Source organism: Cygnus atratus, chromosome 2, assembly GCF_013377495.2.
Source record: "Cygnus atratus isolate AKBS03 ecotype Queensland, Australia chromosome 2, CAtr_DNAZoo_HiC_assembly, whole genome shotgun sequence".
Taxonomy (NCBI): Eukaryota; Metazoa; Chordata; class Aves; order Anseriformes; family Anatidae; genus Cygnus; species Cygnus atratus.
The window spans coordinates 136,359,285-136,378,572 of record NC_066363.1 but is presented as its reverse complement, the minus strand read 5'-3'; the positions used below and the strand labels follow the sequence as shown (position 1 = coordinate 136,378,572).

Sequence of the window (19,288 nt, the reverse complement as noted above, 5' to 3'; positions counted from 1 at the left end):
AACGAAAAAGAGGGTTTTCTTTGGTTTAACTAGTGTGAGGTCCTTGCTTGCCAGTGGATTGTGTGGGATTAGCAGTTCCTAGAAGTGAGGTTTATCTTGGCTGGGGGATGTCCCTGCTGGGCCTGCAGGTGCCATTTTTGGGTGACTCCAGACGGATGCGGGCTGTGTGTGAGGAGGTGTGGGGGCAACAGGGGCTCCTGGGGCAGGTAGTCAGGTGTTAGGATGGGTTGTCCAGGGAGGTGGTGGCGTCACCGTCCCTGGGGGTGTTCAAGGAAAGGTTGGACGTGGTGCTTAGGGACATGGGTGATGCTGGTGGTAGGGGGGTGAGGCACACGAGTCATACTGGCGGTACAGGGGTGGTGCTTGGGGACATGGGTGATACCAGTGGTAGGGGAGTGGTGGTTGGGGACACGGTTTAGTGGGTGACATTGGTGGTAGGGGTATGGTTGGACCAGATGACCTCGGAGATCTTTTCCAACCCTAATGATTCTATGATTCCCTGCTCCCACCCGGTGCTGCGCTGCTTTGACAGCCCAAACCCACATTTGGGGGCGACTTTTCAGGGAAAGCTGAGGAGAAGCCCCTTTTTTTTCCCCTCGGATCTGACAATTTCAGGTCGGTTTGACTACCCGGGGAGCTTCCACCTCAGGGCGAGGACCCGCCAGGCGCTGAGGGCGCGGAGCCTCCCTCAGGGCGGGGCGGCGGGGCCGTGTTTACATTCCGCCGCCCGCTGCACGCTGCCGCCCGGAGCCGGGCCCCCATTGGCGGCAGCGGGCGGCGGCTCCGCCCCGGGGCGGGGACGCGGCGGGCGCGGGGACCGCGGGGAGCGCGGGCACGGCTCGGAGCGGCCCCGGCACCGGGCGGGGCGGGATGGGGGTACCGGGGGTGGGGCCGGCGGGGCGCGGCGCGGGGATGCGGCAGGGCTGGGGGCGAGCCGGGGAGGGCGGGTGCGGGTGAGCGGGGAGGAGGCGGCGGTAACGCTCCCCGGGGGGCGATGCGGATGGGGGTGGGTAACGGGGTGCGGGGGGGGGGGGGTAACGGGGTGCGGGGGGTCCTGGCGGCGGGGCGGCGTTTCGGCGGGCGGGGCGGCGGAGCTGTCTGCCGCCCTCGCACATGCGCAGCGCGGGCTCGAGCCGCGGTATATAGCGGCTTGGCGCCGGCGCCAGCTGAGCAGAGCGGCCCGGGCGGTGGCGGCGGAGGTGCGCGGGGAGTGGGGCCGAGACCGGGGTGGGGGGGGGGGAAACCGGTGTGCGGGGGGGGCTCCGGTGTGCAGGTGTGTGTGTGGGGGGGGGATGGTGGTGGGGATACTGCTGCTGGGGGTGCTGCTGGTGGTGGTGCTGCTGCTTCTGGTGATGCTGCTGATGGGATGCTGCTGATGATATGATGGGGGTGATGATGATGATGATGGGGGTGATGGCGGGGGTGCTGGTACCGGTGGTACCGGCACAGCCCCGGGGGGAGCCGAGGGCACCGCGGCGGCGGCGGGAGGAGAGCGGCGAGGCGGGCAGCCCTCCCGCCCGGGCACCGTTTTGGAGGGAGAGCGGCTGGAAGCGAGGTTGGGGGCGGCCCCATCTGACCCCCAACCAGCTCTCCCCCCACCCCCCATCAAAGCCCTCGGGGGGGTGCCGGTGTGAGCGGGGCCGGGGGCCGCCCGCCCGCGCTGCCGGCCGGGTTTTGGGGGTTTTTGGAGGTTTTTGGAGGTTTTGGAGGGAGACGGGCGCGGTGGGGGCGGGGAAGCCGGCCCCGTGCCTCTTGGCGGGCTGACCTCGGGTGCCCGCCCGCCGGCACCCCGCCGCGGGTCGAGGCCCCCCCGGGACACGGACCCGGCCGGGAGGGGGCTCGTTCCCCGCCGTGCCCCCCTGTCCCCGCGGTGAGGGGGGTGCGGGTCCCATCCCCCCCCCCCCAAACGCCCCTCAGATGAGGGGTCCCCGCTGGGGGGGGCTCCCCCTGAGCCTGGGGGTCCCCGTGAGCGTGGGGGTGCTGTGCGGGGACCCCCCCTCACCCCGTTCCCCTCAGGTTTTGGAGGGAGCCTGGCTCGCCTCAAGGCGGGAGCTGAGGGGGGGGGGGGGGGGGGGGGGGTGTCTCGGCGCTGCCCTGCCCCCTCCAGCAGACCCCCCAGGCACCCGTCACCCAGGGGCGAGGAAGAGGAGGAGGAGGAAGAGGGGGGCGGCGGGGGCTCGGCGCTTTTTGGAGGGAGAAGCGAGCGCGGGCAGCGGCGGCGCCCCCCTCCCCCAGCTCCCCCCTCCGCGGCCTCGCTTGGCCCCGGGACCAGCCGGGACCCCTCAGCCCAGCTCGGCACGGCACAGCCCGGCACGGCTCGGCTCGGCACGGCGCAGGCCCGGCTCTGCCTCCCCGCTCTCTGCAAATTGGCGCGGAACCGGCGCTGCGGGGCCGGCGGGAGCGCGGGCGGCTCGGCACGGCTCGGCACGGCACGGCACGGCAGGTGTGGGGGCCGGGACCCGGCTGGGTGGCTCCCCCGGGGGAGCTGCTGCCCCCCGGGTGTGCCCCCCGTGCCCCAGCCCGACCTGCCCCTCTGCCCCTTCCCTTTCAGGGAAAATGGCTTTCACAGCCCAGGGGAGGTTTAGGCTGGAAATGAGGAGACATTTCCTCTCAGAGAGAGCAGTCAGGCAGTGCGACGGGTTGCCCAGGGAGGTGGTGGAGTCACCGTCCCTGGGGGGGGGAGGTTCAAGGAAAGGTTGGACGTGGTGCCTGGGGACGTGGTTCAGTGGGTGACATTGTGTGATACCATCTCAAAGTACAGATCTTACTCCCAGCTCTTTGAGAATGCATTGACTCACCTTCTGTTATTCCTTCGGCCCAGGTAGAGATCCTAGGACCCGAAGAAGATGTCAAGACGCAGGTAAACCGTCAGCATTACTGTACGCCCTGCTAATCTGCATTCATCTCGCTGCCCCTCTCCTAACGGTGCGCGTCTCTTTGCAGTAGCCGATTGCAAGCCAAGCAGCAGCAGCCACTGTCGTGTCAAGAGGAGTCTTCACAGGAACTGCAGGCACCAGAACATCTCCAGACCAGAAAAAGGAGAACAGCAGAGGTGACCAATATGGATGACTTGAAAAATTTAATAATATTGCAAGTTAGCCCAGTCACTTGGATGGGGAAAATTAGAATTCTCTGCAGAATTAGAAAATGGGGCAGGAGTAGCAACAACTCCTTTAGCTTTAGAGGTGGGTGTGCTGGTGGTCATGATCAATCTACTGACATATCTCTCTCTTTTTAGCAGGAGATTAAGAAGAAAGAAGATGGGAAAATTGCCAAAAAACATCAATATGAAATTAAGGTGACTCAATTCTGAATGCTAGTTCAAACTAGGTGAGGGAGTCTGGTTAATATTGGTGGGTGTGAAGTCATGCATTCCATGCTAGGAAGTATTGGAAAAGGCAATTTTCTACCTTCAGGTATAGAAAGTATGTCAGCTCTGCAACTTAGCATCTCTTTATATGTTTTTTTTACTTTTTACAGAGAGTTTTAGAACTAACTTAACTCCTAGGATAGTTGCTTGATTCTGACTAAATAGCTTTAGATACAGTAAGGAAATGATACGTATCTTACACTGCAAGATGACTGTGTAGGAAATGTTCCTGTGTTCAGGGGCAGGTGTTGCCATTCGTTGTCCGTGGGATCCCCCTAAATCCACAGAACATGATTAAAGCTCAGTTGTCACCATTTTGAAGGCTGTCAGCCATTACAGCACTACATATGCTTCACGCACTTGATACCTCCCTGGTTTTATTGGTTATGTACAACCAAATAAGTAACAGTGAATCAAGTTACACACTTAGCTGAAGTAATATAGAATTCTTTCTCTGAACCTTTTTGCATGAAATAACTTCAGGTTGCCCTCCTTTGGAGTCATTGCATGTTTGGCATTGGCAAGCTGAGAGATAGTTCGCAGCTGCTGCTTGCTCGGTGGGTATCTAGCTCTGGAGCTGAGATGGGTGGCTCCTCCCTGGAGTACTAAATTGGAAGATAACCAGTTGCTGAATTTCCACTGAGAAGCAGTAGAACCTCCACCCTCTCCTTTCTTTTCCCTCTGAATAGATAAGTAGATAGGACCAGCAACCTACTGTCTTGTTTTCTAGTAGCAGTAAGTACCTTTTTGTTAGGTACTGTAGCTGTAGAGCTCAAGCAATAGATATACTGCATGTGGGTTCATAAACCAATGACAGATCTCCTCAAGCTGAGTTCCTTGGATTTGTCAAACTCGTTCATATGTTTTCTGTCTCTCTGCTGCAAAAGACTTTGGCATTTAGTCTGTCGCTCTCTTCCTTTGGTTTCTCAAATTGATTTCGAGGTCCAAAAAAACTAACGCACATTACAAACGTTGTTGTTACTATAATCTTCCTCTCTTTCTATCCTAGTAAAACCAACGTTTAAAAGACACCTTGTTTATGTTGCAGAGCTGTTGGCCGCCCACGATAACAGGAGGCATCTCACCTTGCATAATTATTGAAACGCCTCACAAAGAATCGGTAACCACTGACTTTTCAAGATTCAAAAAATACAGGTTCAGAAACCTCTTCATAAATCCATCGCCTTTGCCGGAACTCAAGTAAGTTGACCAGATACAGCAGATGTAATTGTCTTATCACATATGCTGAACTACTGTCGTATCTGATGCTGTTGTGTTTGTCTAATAGTGGACAATATGCAACCCATTCTTCTACTTGTCTCCTCATCCCACAAACAGTTCAATGTCCAGAAAAACACAGGTTTTATTGCTTATCTTATAAATGCACTGAACAGATCACTTTTGCCTTTCGGATTTATCCTTTTATAACTTATAAGCTCTTAAGAGGCGCACAGTGGTTAAAACTAACCTTCTTTGTGTCGTTGAAACTGAGTGACCAACAAAGTGGCCAAAATACTAAGCAAAGTTTTCTGCAAGAACTTAAAATGTTTAAATGTTTAAAATGTTTAAATGAAGATGTTGCTGAAGGGGAAAGGATAATCACCCAAGCAGAATATTTCTTGCGAAACTTTTATGTTAGTATTCTTCAAGTATATTGACAGAAACCGTTTCCAGAGGACGGATTAGCTGACTAGAGAGGATTTTTTGATTTCTGAGTTTCTTAGACATTCAGGTGTGTTAGATAAGTATCCCAATTGCTGTTTATATCAGCCCAGTAATTAATGAAGGAGCTGCCAAATTTCCTGCAGTGCACTACAGAGAACTACTGCTGAAGTGAATGAGGAGAGAACCAGAATGTAAAGCTTTACTTTCAGAAGACCTGGCCAGATACGCCATGTTTTCACATGGTTCTGGCTAAAACTTGGCTGGAACTGGGAGATGGCGCGTGCACTCTGCCTCAGTGCAAAGCAGTAGGTCCATCTGTCAGGGGCCTTTTTCACCAAGCTTTGAACTTGACTGCTCTTCTCAGTATTACTCCCAAACTTGCTGTATATTGCTGAACTGTGTTTTAAAGGGCAATATACTCTTCCCTGTATCTGGCAAATAACTATTTCTGTGAGTGTATTTCTGTGAGTGAAAGCCTAGTGCGGAGCACTTCTTTATTTAAAAATAAAGTGAAGGAAGGAATTTGATATATGCCTTTAGAAAGTTGCTGGAAACTGCTGGATCCCAAAGACGTGTTCAGGCACAGAATTCCACACAAGGAGTTTCATCCTTGATGTTCACCTCTTGTCAATAGGCACCTGGTAAAGCTGTGATCCAGCCTTTCCGATTACCCAAAGGAGAGGGTTGTTTACTCTCTACTGCCTTATTCATACTTTCCTAATTGCAGCAGGAAGATTGTGATAGGAGATTTCTTGATGCCTGGCCACTAAGAGAGAGTTGTGCATTAAGCAAGTATCTCTCGCGTTTTTTTTTTTTTTTTATTTATGGTGGCAGCAGAGTGAAACTGATCTGAGTTGAAATTTGTAGGCAGTGCCAGTGATGAGGTCTGTTCAATTTCTCTACGCTCTTGCCTGGGGAAAGGTAACTACGTAACTCCAGGGACTTCACAAGGAGATTGAGGTTACGTTAATTACAACCTGTCCTCCTTAGTAACTGTAGGATGAGAAATATTGAAGGGGAAAAAAGCCCACATCAATTCATTATAACAATTCCAAATTAAAACCAAATTGTATTTATTATCTAGGCATCTTCTTTCTCCTTCCCAGGTAGGTTTGGCTGCTGATAAATTATGTTAGCAATGAATGAGAACTTAATTTTTATTCCAGTGGCCTGTTTTTAAGCCTCATCTGTCCCTTCCTTTTTCTAAACACCAGCTCTCAATATCTTTCCAGAACTGAGACGGACAACTTTGTGCGTGCTGTTTCTTAGGTGGTTGTTGGGTTTTGTTTTCTACCTTGCTCTCTGGAAAGCCAAGTTCTAAAATGGCTGAGCTATGTGTGTTAATGGCCACCTAACTAAGCAGAATAAGAAACTCGTGCAACTTTGGGGTGCACGTGTTCAGTTTTATTGGCTGCTCTATAAAACTGGACTTGCTGATGATCTTGGCAAGCTGCTGTGGTGGTGGTAAGTGTTCAAAGTACGCCTGCAGTTTTCTAATTCCTGTAAGGATCTTTTAGGCTGCAGAATTTGCCTTTTTGTTCATGAATATCTATAAATCATGTTTTTAATGCTCCTTTTGTGAAGGTGCATGTATACTTACAGTGCTCTGTAACTTCACTCCGTAGCTGGGGAAATTCCAAAGATGTCTGGCTCAACATCCTGAAGAAGGAGAACAGATACGCTCACTGCAAACACTTCACCTCACTACATTCTAGTTTGCAACCGCACATGCGATCGATACTGTTAGACTGGCTCCTAGAGGTGTGTTCTTTTTGTTGCTTTGTGCTGTCTTATGCCTGTGAAGCAGGCAGATGTAAGCAGAGCTTTTATGTAAAAGATTCAATAGCAAAATGTGCTGGAAATGCCCAAACCAGCTTGCAACAAAGGGGTTACAAGTTACTACTTTTGATCTTCATGATGAGCTACATTAAGTATCTCCTGGTAGGAGGCACTCAACATCCCCAACAGGGCAGCAAGCAACAGTTCTAAATGTTTGTTCTTACCATGCTGCATAACTGCCTGGGAACGGGGGAAATCTAGGTGTGGGACACTTCTGTTGAAGTAGCTGTAAACAGGTTATTTATGGAGCTTCAGCTTTACATCTTCAGGTGTATCTGAGACAACTGCACCTGCAGTGAGGACTGGAGTTAACGCCCTGGCCCTGTCTATGTCAAGAGCCTTTAGATGCCTGCCCCAACGCTAGTCTTCTCTGACTTACTAGTAAATGTTTAATTATATCCTTCAGAGGGAGCAGAAGAAAGTATGTTAGTGACTGACACCTGAAGGCACTTGATGCAGACAGGTTCTTGTTTGAAAAGGATTGCAAATGGATCATCCCTATCCCAGGCTGGTTGCTGTGCTTCAGACTGTTCCCGTTGTCAGCCAAAATGGAGGTTCTCACTCTTGGCAGCCGACCCCACGCGAAGCAGTGCTAGCGCTGTAGAGAGCTACGGTCTGGAACTGTTTCCAAGAACACTCTGTATTATAGCATATTCGATCGCTGCTGCCAAAAGCAGCCTTTGCCTCACGTAGTTCTCGCTCATCAGCAGAAGGGATCTGTGCAGGTTTATCGGTTCTGTGATACCAAGTGCTCCCGAGGAAGCAGATGTTAGGGTGGCACTCTTGCTGTCTTGATTGAACGGTACTGATAGCAGGGAGTTTCGGGGGAAAGAGGTGTGTGTCTTTTAAATATGGTGTGAATATAAAGATGGTTACACTTCTGTGCTTCACTGCTTCCTTTAACGTGCAATTTACACATCACCTTTGAATTGGATGTGATTTTTAAATTATCTTAATCTTGAGCTGCTAGGAAATAAACTTTTTTGTTTGGAAATTGATCACATTGATTTAATTACTGTTGTCTAGCTCAGTGGTTCTGTACGCCACAGTGGAGTAAAATCACAGCAGCTTTGAGTTCTCCAGTAGCTCCTTACGTTGTCTTCTGTGACATCATGTTAGAGATAATACTTAACATGACCAAATAATATTATTTATGCTTGGCCAGTACACTTCTATAGAAATTATACCATTTATTCATGATATGGACCTTTTTAGTTGTGAATCTTGTCTGGAGCAGTAATTAATCATTCCATAGTAGCTCATCAGGTTGTGAATATTACATCAGCTCTTTTTTAAAAGAAAAAATAAAAATAGCTGTGGTATTACTGCCAACTAGTTGCATTTTCGAAGGTCAGGAAGGGATGTAATCCACAAACAGGCTTTCGACCTTCTCTTAGGAAATAGCTATAAATAGTGAGATTTTATTCTGACTTTGTATCCAAGTGGAATAAGGAAGCGAGGTGGAAGTCAGATCTACTTGGGATCTGCTGCCTGGATATTTTTCCTTGTTGTCTGTAAGTAGATTAGAAATTAGTTAGATATCTATAAATCACTTATAATTGTAGAAGGGATACGGTTGCAGATAAGATGGAGTTATGGTAAACCCACCAAAATTCAGTTAGAGATAAGAGAAAAGAGGAGGCCAGTGACGAGGTTTGAACCCAGAGTATTCTTGATTAAGCAAGTTAGTGTGTGTGTGTTTTTTTTTTTTTTTCCTCCCCCTCAGTCCCCAGTTAGTCTCTTTTCTTTCAGTGGAAAACTTCTGGCTTTTTGTTCTTATTTTTTTAAGGATGTTGGATGCTATTAATGTTGGAAAAAGTATACTTTGGAAGTGTGGTAGTACATCGTAGATAACCCATGGTTAGATGAAGAGTGTGGAAGATACCAAGCCCCATACTAACCGCTACCACCTAAAACACCTGGCTGTGTGATAGTTTGTGGGTGTAAAAGATAAAATCGTATATATTATGTTTTACCGTCAAAGCTGGAATACTTTAGTGTGCATACCTTGGGTTTTATAACAGAAAATTGATTTTTTTCCTCTGTTGTAGGTATGTGAGGTGTATGCGCTCCACAGGGAAACCTTCTACCTAGCTCAAGACTTCTTTGACAGATTCATGTTGACACAAAAGAACATTAACAAGAGCATGCTCCAGCTGATAGGAATTACCTCATTGTTCATCGCCTCCAAGCTTGAGGTAAGACACAAGGAGGAGGATATTACGTTCGAAGTAACCCAAGACAGTGGTAACATATTTATTTCTTCTGTCTGAATCTTTTGAACTTGGTGGCACACATACAGCACTGCAGGTCAGAAGGGGATTTTTTTTTTTTTCCTTTTCCTTCAGTTGTGCATGCATCAATCTCTTGGAGCGTAGTCTTTGTCCTCCCTTTCCTCTGCAGCAGGGAGGGAGAGCACATAAACTTGAAAGGTTATGCAAACGTGCTAGGAGCAGTTCTGCTTCGTTTTGTCTTTTTCAAAATACAGAGCAGTTGGCAAACAATCTCAGGAATGGGTGTGGGACTTGAGCAAAACCAAGCCTGTCTCTCGAGCCTGTACAGCAGGTTGATATCCCTTTAAACCCATTTAGTGGAGTTTTTTATTTCGAGGATAATGTAATCAGCGCAACAATGGCGATGTGATGCGTTGCATTGCACGCTACAGCTCTGAGCCAAGACCGTGTTTTTGTCCATCTCCTAAATAGGCTATAGCGCACGGTAGGCTAAACAGAGAGGCAAATTTGGGATATTTTTATACTTGGAACCCCCCCCCCGATCTAGCTGTTGCTCCTAAAGCAAGGTGGAGTGCTACAAGCAGTTCTGTTGGCAGGTTCTTTCTTACTAAAACACCTACACGTGGCCCTAACTGGCCTGATTAGATTAGGTTGGCTAAATTATGTTAAGTATCTCTGCACCATTTTGCCAGCTATGACAGCTGTGGGATTTTCTGTTGCCATTTTCTAGCTTTTTTATTTTTTTTTAATCTGTGTGAGTACATCACCACTAGCTGATGTTATGCCTAAGCTGTATCAGTGTTTTCTAACACAGCAGTGCGCTCTGAGAACAGGGTGGTGTTTACTTTTTTATATCAAATGGCATGGCTGAGTAGAAAACAGTTTTAATGAAGGGTTGTTCCAATTGCTCAGCATTTATTTCCCCCAAAGCTAAAAAGGTTGCAGTAAGTTTGTGATGTTATACAACAGATAACATACAACCTACTTGTTTGAGTATCTCCTATCACGCAAGTTTCAAGTCACTTCATATAACATTTTGCTAGTGTGAATTATGTTAATATTTTAATATGGTCTAAAAAGCATTTTCTAGCATCTTCTCAAGCTTTCCTAGAATCATAAGGCACTCTAATCCTGACTTTTTTTTCTTCTTCCTTTCAAAGGAAATCTATGCTCCAAAAATACAGGAATTTGCTTACGTCACTGATGGTGCTTGCAGTGAAGACGATATTGTAAGAATGGAACTTATTATGTTAAAGGTAATAGCTTTGTGTTTTTAAGTCCCAACTGAAATCTCACTTCAGCTGAAACTTGTATTTTTATGTCACTTTCTTCAAAAAGTGGTAGGCATGCAATGTAAAATGAGTACTTGGACTTGAAATTTTTGAGAATCTGTGCAATAAATTGAGCTAACTCAGAAGGGGGATGTATGGGGAAAAAAGATCAGAGCACGAAACAATTCTTGCATGGTTTTGGGAGCTTAAATGTTTGTTTAATCTTTACAGGCTTTAAAATGGGAACTCTGTCCTGTGACAATCGTCTCTTGGCTGAACCTCTACCTTCAGGTGGATGCTCTGAAGGATGTTCCGAAAGTGTTGCTACCTCAGTATTCTCAGGAAAAATTCATTCAGATAGCACAGGTAAGTAGTTACCTGTATAGGAAAGCACTGGTTTAGAGTGATTACAAGCACGAGTGAATTTTATGCCCCTATAAGCTGTTAGAGAATACTTTTCCTTGGTTCACCTCACCTCTTACTTTAAGGAATGTGCAAGTTTGACTTTGCCAGACACCTTCATGCTAAATTTTGAGGAGAAGCATCCGTGTGTCTCTGGTCTCCCTGCTCTCAGATATCTTAAGACTTTTCTGTACACTAGAAATATTACCACGTAATGCAGTGCTCTGGGAACAGCCGGCAGTGGCAACAGCTCTGGAGGGTGCACAACACAAGCCTCTGTGGACAGTTAACTGTTTTACCTGTGTCCTTTGTAACAGTGTTTCTGTGTACTTGGGCTAGAAGGTAGTGTGAGGAGTGTTTCCGCTCTATCCTGAAACTACTGCGGTTCCTCTTTTATGGATACATGTCCAGGCTCAGAGGCTTACTAGAGTAGACCAAATTCCCTGAGCTGCTCTGTAATGTCTTTATTTAAGCAAATACCTTCCTGGAGCTCTGTTGAGTTTCAAGTTGTACCTCAATCTGTGCAAGCGAATCGCCTTGCATGTTACTGGTAGAAGTACAAAGTGGTTTGCATTATAACACTGTCAGACCTCCTCTAATTGAACCTGGTGCTGCAGATAAACCAGATGCGTGCGATTGATTCTGAAAAGAGCGGGGCTGCAGACCATGGACTGCGGGAGGGCTAGTGTATGCAGAGCAGTTCCTGGGGTAGGCTTATAGTAAAGTTATCTTGTTGAAATTTGTAACTCTTATATCCTCAACTCTTGTTTCCTCAGCTCTTAGACCTGTGTATTCTGGATGTGAACTCGTTGGACTTCCAGTACAGAACACTAGCTGCTGCTGCACTCTGCCACTATACCTCAATTGATGTAGTTAAGAAAGCTTCAGGTAAGAAGTTTTTGTACGTTTTTGTCTTGTTAGGCCGTGACTTCTGAAGGCTGTTACATCCTTGATGCTGCTGAGAGCGAGCTGGTCAATCAGGCTGCAAAAGAGCAAAAGCCGCGCAGGCACTAATGGTTCATTCCTCTGCCCTGTGGGTCCCTCTCACCCCCCCAGATTTTGCTTCCTTCTGTTTCAGATGTTGCCAAGACTTGAGAGAGAAGGACGCACTTTCAAAAAGCAGTCTTATCGAAGGAAACTAAGGAGAAATTAAGGAGATTCTTGCTTTTAGGTTGACACTGCTCCTCTATGAATTAATTGTTTTGGGAGTCATCAACTGTACATTACTTGGTGACTTTGACTCCTTAAATGTAATTTTAGACAGTCACTCCTGGCTGCCAATGGCATTGAACCTTTGTGGCTAATTCCTACAAGTGTGTCCCTTACAAAGTCCAAAAAAAAACAAAAAACACTTAAGTTCAGCACTTGTGCACTGCATAAGGTGCCTTAAAGGACAATGATATGATGCAGGTTTTCTTATAGTGTGAACCAAAAAAATCTCACTCAAGTGAAAAAGTCACAGTAGGGTAAGCTGTAACTGTAATTGTTCCTGATAACAGAAACCCTACTGGCCATAGAGCTGCTTTCAGGAGGCCCGCTGCCTCTACATCTTTAAGTAAGAAGCACAAGGAAATGCTGGGGATTTTGGGGAGGATGTTCCTGATTTTTTTTTCTAATCTGCAGTACTACTTATTTTAAACTTGGAACACTTAAACACTTTAGGAATTTTAGCCAGTAAAGACTGTCCCGCTCCATGTTTTTAAACGTTATTACTGTGCTTTATCCTACAGGCTTAGATTGGGACAGCATTTCAGAATGCGCAGAGTGGATGGTTCCTTTTGTGAATGTGGCAAGAAAAGTCCCTGTGAAACTGAAGAATTTTAAGAAGGTTGCAGCAGAAGACAGACATAATATCCAGACGCACACAAACTACTTGGACATGCTGGTAGGTGGCTTGTCTATTTACGGTTCAGATGCTTGAGTGTGCATTACACACTCCTTGTCCTGAGGCAGCTAAGGCTGGCCAGCCAGCTACCTGCTAGCACCGGGGCTGGCTCGCCTGAGCCAACATGGGCATGGAAATGAATACATACACATCCTTTAGCATAACATGCACAAGCCATAAGCAAAGATGTAGATACCTTAGAATTACCGGTTAAAGTGTTTAAAATACAGTAATATTTACTGTGTTGTTTAGTATCTCTTTCATTTTATACTCTGTGACCTAACTGTATTATTAAAATTGTACCAGCACTACGGGGAAAAGCTGCTGCCAACTAATAAGATAAAAAGTAGAACTTGCCCTGGTATTAACTGTTGTTTTCTCCTTCTGTACAGGAAGAAGTTAATAGTGGAGTAGTGTCTACTGCCCCAGGTCAGTTATCACCTGTATCAACAGCAGGAATAATAACACCTCCCAAAAGCACAGAGAAGAAATGAAAGATGGACAACAAACATCGTGATCAGTTTTAGAACCAAGACCAGGTGCTTCGAAACAAGACCACACTAAAGTTGACTCACTTCAATGCTCTTTAATGATACTCAAGACTTCAGCAGTAAGACATGTCCAACAGAGCATCAGATGGAAATGGGGACCAGCATTTTCCTACAGCCTTGAAAAAAGAAGTTTCAGACCAAGCATCCCTGCCTGTGTCATCACGGGAGGCTGGACTACTTTAGTCTCTTCTCACGTAGGACTCAGTTCAACTCTGAACATTCCTAATTTATGAATTTCAAGAACATGCTTTGAAAGGGCTGAGTGGCACAGTTGGTCCACTCAGCTCACTTACATGTCACTGTGCTTTAACTTGGGATAGCCATACAGGAGAACGCGGTGCCAGCTTGTACATATTACCTCTTCTTGACCTTTCTTCTCTTGCCTGTAAGTTAGTCAGCTATGAGCTCAGGTGCAGTATTACAGAGGTCAGTGAGTAAGCAGTTTACTGTTCTGAAACCACTCTGCTGTTGGGCTAAGGTAGAGCCAGCCCTGTAGCAAGGTTTAGTTCCGTAGGAGGGGGATAAATCACCTTTTAGGGCTGCCATAAACTTAAGATCCAGCATACCACTGACCTCAGGGAACAGTACGAACAGAAGCGTGCTGCTGAAGTAACCTAACTGGAAGAAGTACAGTCCTTGAAGGAAGGAGTTCTGTTTTACAAGACCCACCCACAAACGTGCAACAGTTAAAAACAAAAATAGCTAGAACTGGAGGGTAGGAAAGAAGTGAATTGCTGGTATTCTACGACCACTCAAGTCCACTTAGGTAGCAACTGTAGAGCTATGTTTTATCAGTGTTCATGAACAGCATTAACTACTGTGTTTTCCTTGGAATGTTTACTACCTCTGCATGTGAGGTGCTTAACTTCTGTCGATGAAGGGACAGTACTGGGCGATACGGCTGCCAGGCCCCCTCCCTCTTCAAGGTGCTCCTACCTGTGCCCCCTTCAGGGACAACTCAGCGCTGAGCAGTTCATGAAGCTCTTTTCCACTAAGTTCCCAAACTTGAATTCAGAGCTTCTTCAACCACTCCCTCGTGGAAATAGCTGAAGTTGTTGTTTCAGGCCTTCTGTACAGTTTGTAAAGATACGGGGTTTTATTATAAGATTTCATCTATTTCTAAATGAGAGATACCAGACTGTAAATGTTGTATAAAAATTTAAATGAATTCTTAAAATAAAGTTGTGGAAGAATTTTTTTCTCCCTTTTCACAAATTTCATAGTGGTCTTCCACCATTAGCCTAGAAGTAAAGTTTTGCCATCGCTTGAAGAAACTTCTTCTTTCGTCTCTGTGCAGCGAGCTGTAGGACCTCCTCAGGGTTACTGGCATTCAGCTCTGTCTGGCCAATAGCTTTTATCTTAAACAAAAGAGGAGAGGCATCACTAGCAGCAGTCATTCCAGTAAAGCTAAACCAGCTGAACACAAGTTTACATCAGCATCCAGACTTTTAAGAATTATGCAATGAAATTAAAAGTGGAAGTGGCAATTATTTTCAAAGACTGCTTCAGGGATGGAAAGAAACACTAAGATGTCCCCCACAGCACCCTGTGCTAACTTACCGCTATCTGCCTCTTGTCGGTCTCACCTCTTTTGTGGTGGAGATCTGAAGGTAAATTAAGGAAAAACACGTGCACGAAGTCACTTTCTCCAGCCATGAGCAGCTACTATAAACTAGTAGTATTCTAACACAAGGATACATGTCAAGTATTCCAAAATTGTGACATCCCAAATATATTCATAATAGGAATCCATGGCATCATGACTGAAAGAAAACAGGTTGGATTAGTAACCCACATTTCCATATGGACATTACATATGTAACTGTCCGTAATAGAAGCTTCACGGTGATAATTACCTGTTTTGTTCCTGCAGTGCCTTGAATGCAGTTTTATAGTCTACTTCTCTGAGGAACTGGCATAAAATAGCTACCTGTAAGGAAAGGCTCAGAGGTGATTTCACAGCCTTATTCCCCCACAAATGGAAATCTGCCCCACCCAGCTTCTAGACCTAACCAAGAGCTCCTTCCCACACCAAGCACCTCCTAAGCACCTAAACTTCAGGGGCCTACATAGCTCCTTCTGAAATAACAACACTAATACCTAAAAGGAGGAAAAAAGACAGTTGCTTAGTCAAATTTGAAGGGATGCACCTGGCTTCCACGGTTCTAAATGTATTTACTAGGCTCTGCTATAGGAGCTATTAGAACTTCGTTACTTCCTGGAGAACAAACAACCCCACTGAACAACAATTGCCAGGACGTGTGGTTATCTTGTAGAACAAGGTCACCTCTGCAAAAAATAAAAATCCATAACCTAAGATATAAATGGGACAAAAACCCCCTCAGACTACTTATACTTCTGCAACATTTCCAAGCACGTATTTAGTTGTCTGTTAATTTGGGTCCCTTTAGTGCCGTAGAAGCAACAGTGACGAAAGATTTTAATGCAGATTGCATTTGCAAAGGAAGTCAGATGCAGTTTTACTTTGTAATAAGTCCTCCCCCCCACCTTCTGAAGTCAAAATACTTATAGATGCATTTTACTGAATACCACGTTTCAGCTCTTACCTGGGTGTGACAGTTGAGTAATGAACAACACTTTATCATTCTTTTTATCACCTACAGAATGGTTAAAAAAAAAAAAGTTTTAAAATGTTAGTGTAGGAACACAGCAACAAATTTATCTATATCTATATTTTAACTAAAAGAGACCAGCAAAATAACCATCTACATTCTTCTAAACCCCTTCCTTGTCCTTGGGCTTTGTGCACACTCCACTGACCACCTGAGCTTTCGTGACGCAGGAAAGTTCACACAGGTATGATGTGTGCCACAGAACAAAGCACAGCGTTTCTGGCCAAGAAGCAGGGCTGCAGCCTACTAAAAAGCTTCGCCTTTAATCCTCCCGCCCACAGGAACAGCCTGACTGGCACTGGGGCAGCAGCTCTCACACCGAGCCGAGCACATGCTGAGGAGCAGCAGCGCTGATGTCTGACAGCAGGGCGGTCCCAGCCAGGACTTCAGGACCACTGCAACCTGCTGCAAGGCTTAGACGGGGCTGTGACTGGTCAGAATTAACAGGGGAAGAAACAGCAGTCTGAAATGCTCACTTCCCATGTGAACAGAAACACAAGGAGAAGCAATGGGATAGGGCATGAAAATAGCCACTTCCCCTGGGCGTAGGCTTGTCATTATTATAATGCATTACATACACACATTCCTGTAACTTCTACGATTTTGTCTCTCACAATTCTGTATCTTCAGAGGATTAGGATGCTGACCGAATCCAAAAGGTTATTTCTGTACATCTAAATCCCATTTCAACACCCCAACTCACCTGGTCTGTGAACACATCGGGTGGTACCATCTTATTAAAGAAGTCTGAGCATATAGCTCCTGCCTGGAGATAATAGTGAAGGGCTGCTGAGTACTGATTTGTTGCTGTAGTGGGGAAAAAAGCCAAACGAGGACTTTAAAGTAACCACTGCAGTTATTTCTAAGACTCAGATCAGTTGTTTACAGGATTATTCAGACATAGCATCTCAGCTGAATTCCCTTTGGAACACGACCTGCATATCACTGCTTAAAAAGCACTGACACACGAGGAGGTACAACTCATAAGAAACCACACAATCAGGAAAACTAATAACACTGGCAAAGTTCTGACTTCTGAGAATGACTTTTTGCTTTCCAGATGTTTGATCTTAAGTCCATCAGCCTTAGAGTGGAAAAGGAGTTTGCTTCACGGAACTTAGCACACGGGTGGTAGCAAAGTTTACTCGGTGTGAGCTAGAAGGGACCAGCTGAAGCCACCACGTGCATCTCGTGGTTCAGCACTCATTTTAATCCCACTAAGTTCTTTCTTAACCTACGTGAAGACCGCCTTCTGGGGCTCTGCAGTCAGAGCAGTCTGCTTGCTTACATAGCTGCTGAAATACAGACCACAAGCCAAGAGTGCTCCAACCACTGCTCCTTCAGGTAGCAACTTTGGAAACTCCCCATGTAAGCACCCTCCTTCTGGGATGCTGCTCCACTTCATACAAGTGGTGAATGATATCGCTTTATAACCTCAAATCACTCTCCCGTATTTAAGGGGAGAGCCCAAACCTTACCCCATCTTCAGCAAAAAAAAAAGTCTTCTAGACAAATCCTCTCCTTATAAATCAACAGGCTAGAATTTCTGCACTGCTGCTTGCTGCACAACACAGCTGTGCTTCCAGCCCAAAAAGAGGTTTAGAAACATGCACCTTGCCTCCTGCAATAGCCCAGAGCATCAGCAAATGGGGTATGTGCTTTGCCTCCGCTGTCTGCTTTGTTGCCAGAAAAGAATAATCTGGCTTCAACGCTAAATTCCACTAGAATAGAGACTACAGAAAATTTAAGCACAAGAAATGCCCACCTACTTTTGAGGATGACTATGACAACATCCCCCTCTAGCACACACATCAGGTAGTACCACGCTTGTCTGGCTGGCTTCTCAAAGTTCATTCTTCAGCAACTATCCCTCTCCGCTCTCTTTACTTACACTATAAAGTAAGCCTCAGAGGCTGACACTAGACCGGGGACTACGCTAACAAAGCACAGTATCAAAAGGCTGCGCAAGACTTCCCCAGGCAGGTAACGGATTTAAGTGCTCTATGTCCCGATTCGGCTGGCTGCTCCCAGCTCATAAGCAAGGGTAAGTAGCAGGGAAGTGGCAGGTGAGGACAGAGAGATGGGAAAGAGCTTCCCATCACAACCAACACGAGATCAGGAGTTCACGCTTCCTCATTTACAAACCCTAGATACTTCCCTATATAAAACACAGAACAATTTTACTTGAGCAGCAGATGAGCAGGGTAAAGCTGATCTCCACACTTAAACGCAAGCGCTATCCACAAAACCTTTATTCACTTAGTAAGAGACTCTCACATTACCGGTTTGCATGACTGTATCACTCAAGAACTGACTACACCCACTGAAAAAATGAAATTAATCACAACTCCTACAGTAAGGTTTCCCTTACCCTAAAATCAAGTCCCCACGACCCACTGAAAGCTCAGTCTGTCAGCTTAGATGACCTCCTAGGTGAATTCACTTACATGACTGCCCCCAAAGATTTTAAAGTCATATCACTTAAGCTTCTCTTCATATAAGGAAATACAAGAAAGGTTATGACGGTAGGCAAATTTCAAAAGAAAAAATGCCCCTATACACGTGCTTAAAAAACAGATGTTGTTTTCACTTACCAAAATAAATATCTGCCTGGATAATTAACCAGAAGTGGTTGTTTGAGTTGATAGTCAACGCATAGTTGACTAGCTCTTTTACTGTTACAGCCACAGCTTCAAAATCCACTGACTGAAGGCTAAAGGGAAAGAAAAAAAGTACAAAAAAATCTTAAGTGATTGTTTCTTTAAAACCAGTAATCTGAGTTCACATCTAGTTTAAGTCCAAACCGCTTTTTGCATTAAATGTCAAGCAAAAATAACGTCAGTAAAGATCGCGCACCTGAAACCACTATAAATTATCACAGGATCTGCATAAACAGCCACAGACAGCTAGCTCTACAAACTTATGGAACTAGCTTGGAAAGGAAAGCTGCTAATAGCTTGACACGTTGCTTGGGCAGCCTTTCCTAAAGGTCACGTGGAATCTCCATTTTTTAAAAACATGTTTTTTTTCCCCCTCACCCTATAACTAAATTCTGGTAACAGACAGGAAACCATATTCTGCTCGGCTTTCTAATATACATCAAATTATCCACCAGTAAGAGAGAAGCTATCCCATCAGACCAACCACGGACAGACTAAGCACACTGAACATTACACGCTCTCTCTATTTATGCCCCCAGGTATGACACACACACAGATGCTGAACCGGTGAGGTTCTGGCCCCACAGAGCCTATGAACTCTCTGAACTTCCCCTCTAAACTGGAGAAGCATAGTTCAATCTGGCCAGGACAACCAATACACACCATATGCCGCTTAGTATTTTGGTAATTAATCAAACATCTCTAAAAAAAAAAAGAAAGTTACTTCTTAGTAAAATATTATATGGCTCACAGCCATGCAGCTCAGTGAAGCACACAA

General features: G+C 46.0%; 2 protein-coding genes across 4 annotated transcripts in view; one reads left to right on the top strand and one right to left on the bottom strand.

The window, feature by feature from the left end:
• The first annotated feature begins 1,117 nt into the window (after nucleotides 1–1,117).
• CCNE2 (cyclin E2) lies at nucleotides 1,118–14,389 on the top strand. 3 transcript variants are annotated; one of them, XM_035546359.2, is made up of 12 exons: nucleotides 1,118–1,199; nucleotides 2,822–2,860; nucleotides 2,944–3,052; nucleotides 3,239–3,298; nucleotides 4,419–4,570; nucleotides 6,661–6,796; nucleotides 8,926–9,072; nucleotides 10,269–10,364; nucleotides 10,611–10,745; nucleotides 11,558–11,669; nucleotides 12,512–12,666; nucleotides 13,059–14,389. In XM_035546359.2, the coding sequence occupies exons 2-12, from the start codon at nucleotides 2,847–2,849 to the stop codon at nucleotides 13,158–13,160; spliced, it is 1,218 nt and encodes a 405-aa protein (XP_035402252.1). In that variant the 5' UTR covers nucleotides 1,118–1,199; nucleotides 2,822–2,846; the 3' UTR covers nucleotides 13,161–14,389. The 3 variants fall into 3 exon arrangements, with proteins under 3 accessions (XP_035402252.1, XP_035402253.1, XP_050564883.1); XM_035546360.2 differs by having other exon boundaries at nucleotides 1,135–1,199; nucleotides 3,242–3,298; XM_050708926.1 differs by having other exon boundaries at nucleotides 1,169–1,199; nucleotides 2,826–2,860; nucleotides 13,059–14,136.
• INTS8 (integrator complex subunit 8) overlaps nucleotides 14,293–19,288 on the bottom strand; it is a 22,487-nt gene continuing 17,491 nt past the window's right edge. The window contains exons 21-27 of the mRNA XM_035546358.2: nucleotides 18,445–18,563; nucleotides 16,554–16,657; nucleotides 15,785–15,835; nucleotides 15,074–15,147; nucleotides 14,916–14,980; nucleotides 14,778–14,821; nucleotides 14,293–14,575 (exon numbers count right to left, since the gene is read on the bottom strand). Coding sequence (XP_035402251.1) covers nucleotides 14,459–14,575; nucleotides 14,778–14,821; nucleotides 14,916–14,980; nucleotides 15,074–15,147; nucleotides 15,785–15,835; nucleotides 16,554–16,657; nucleotides 18,445–18,563 — 574 coding nt within the window. The 3' untranslated portion in view covers nucleotides 14,293–14,458. The remainder of the gene's footprint in view (nucleotides 14,576–14,777; nucleotides 14,822–14,915; nucleotides 14,981–15,073; nucleotides 15,148–15,784; nucleotides 15,836–16,553; nucleotides 16,658–18,444; nucleotides 18,564–19,288) is intronic.

What these genes read in the sequence shown, in the direction of transcription:
- CCNE2 (XM_035546359.2), top strand. An exon ending in TGTAGTTAAGAAAGCTTCAG is followed by an intron (nt 11,670 to 12,511) that starts GTAAGAAGTTTT and finishes TTTATCCTACAG; the next exon opens with GCTTAGATTGGGACAGCATT. An exon ending in CAAACTACTTGGACATGCTG is followed by an intron (nt 12,667 to 13,058) that starts GTAGGTGGCTTG and finishes CCTTCTGTACAG; the next exon opens with GAAGAAGTTAATAGTGGAGT.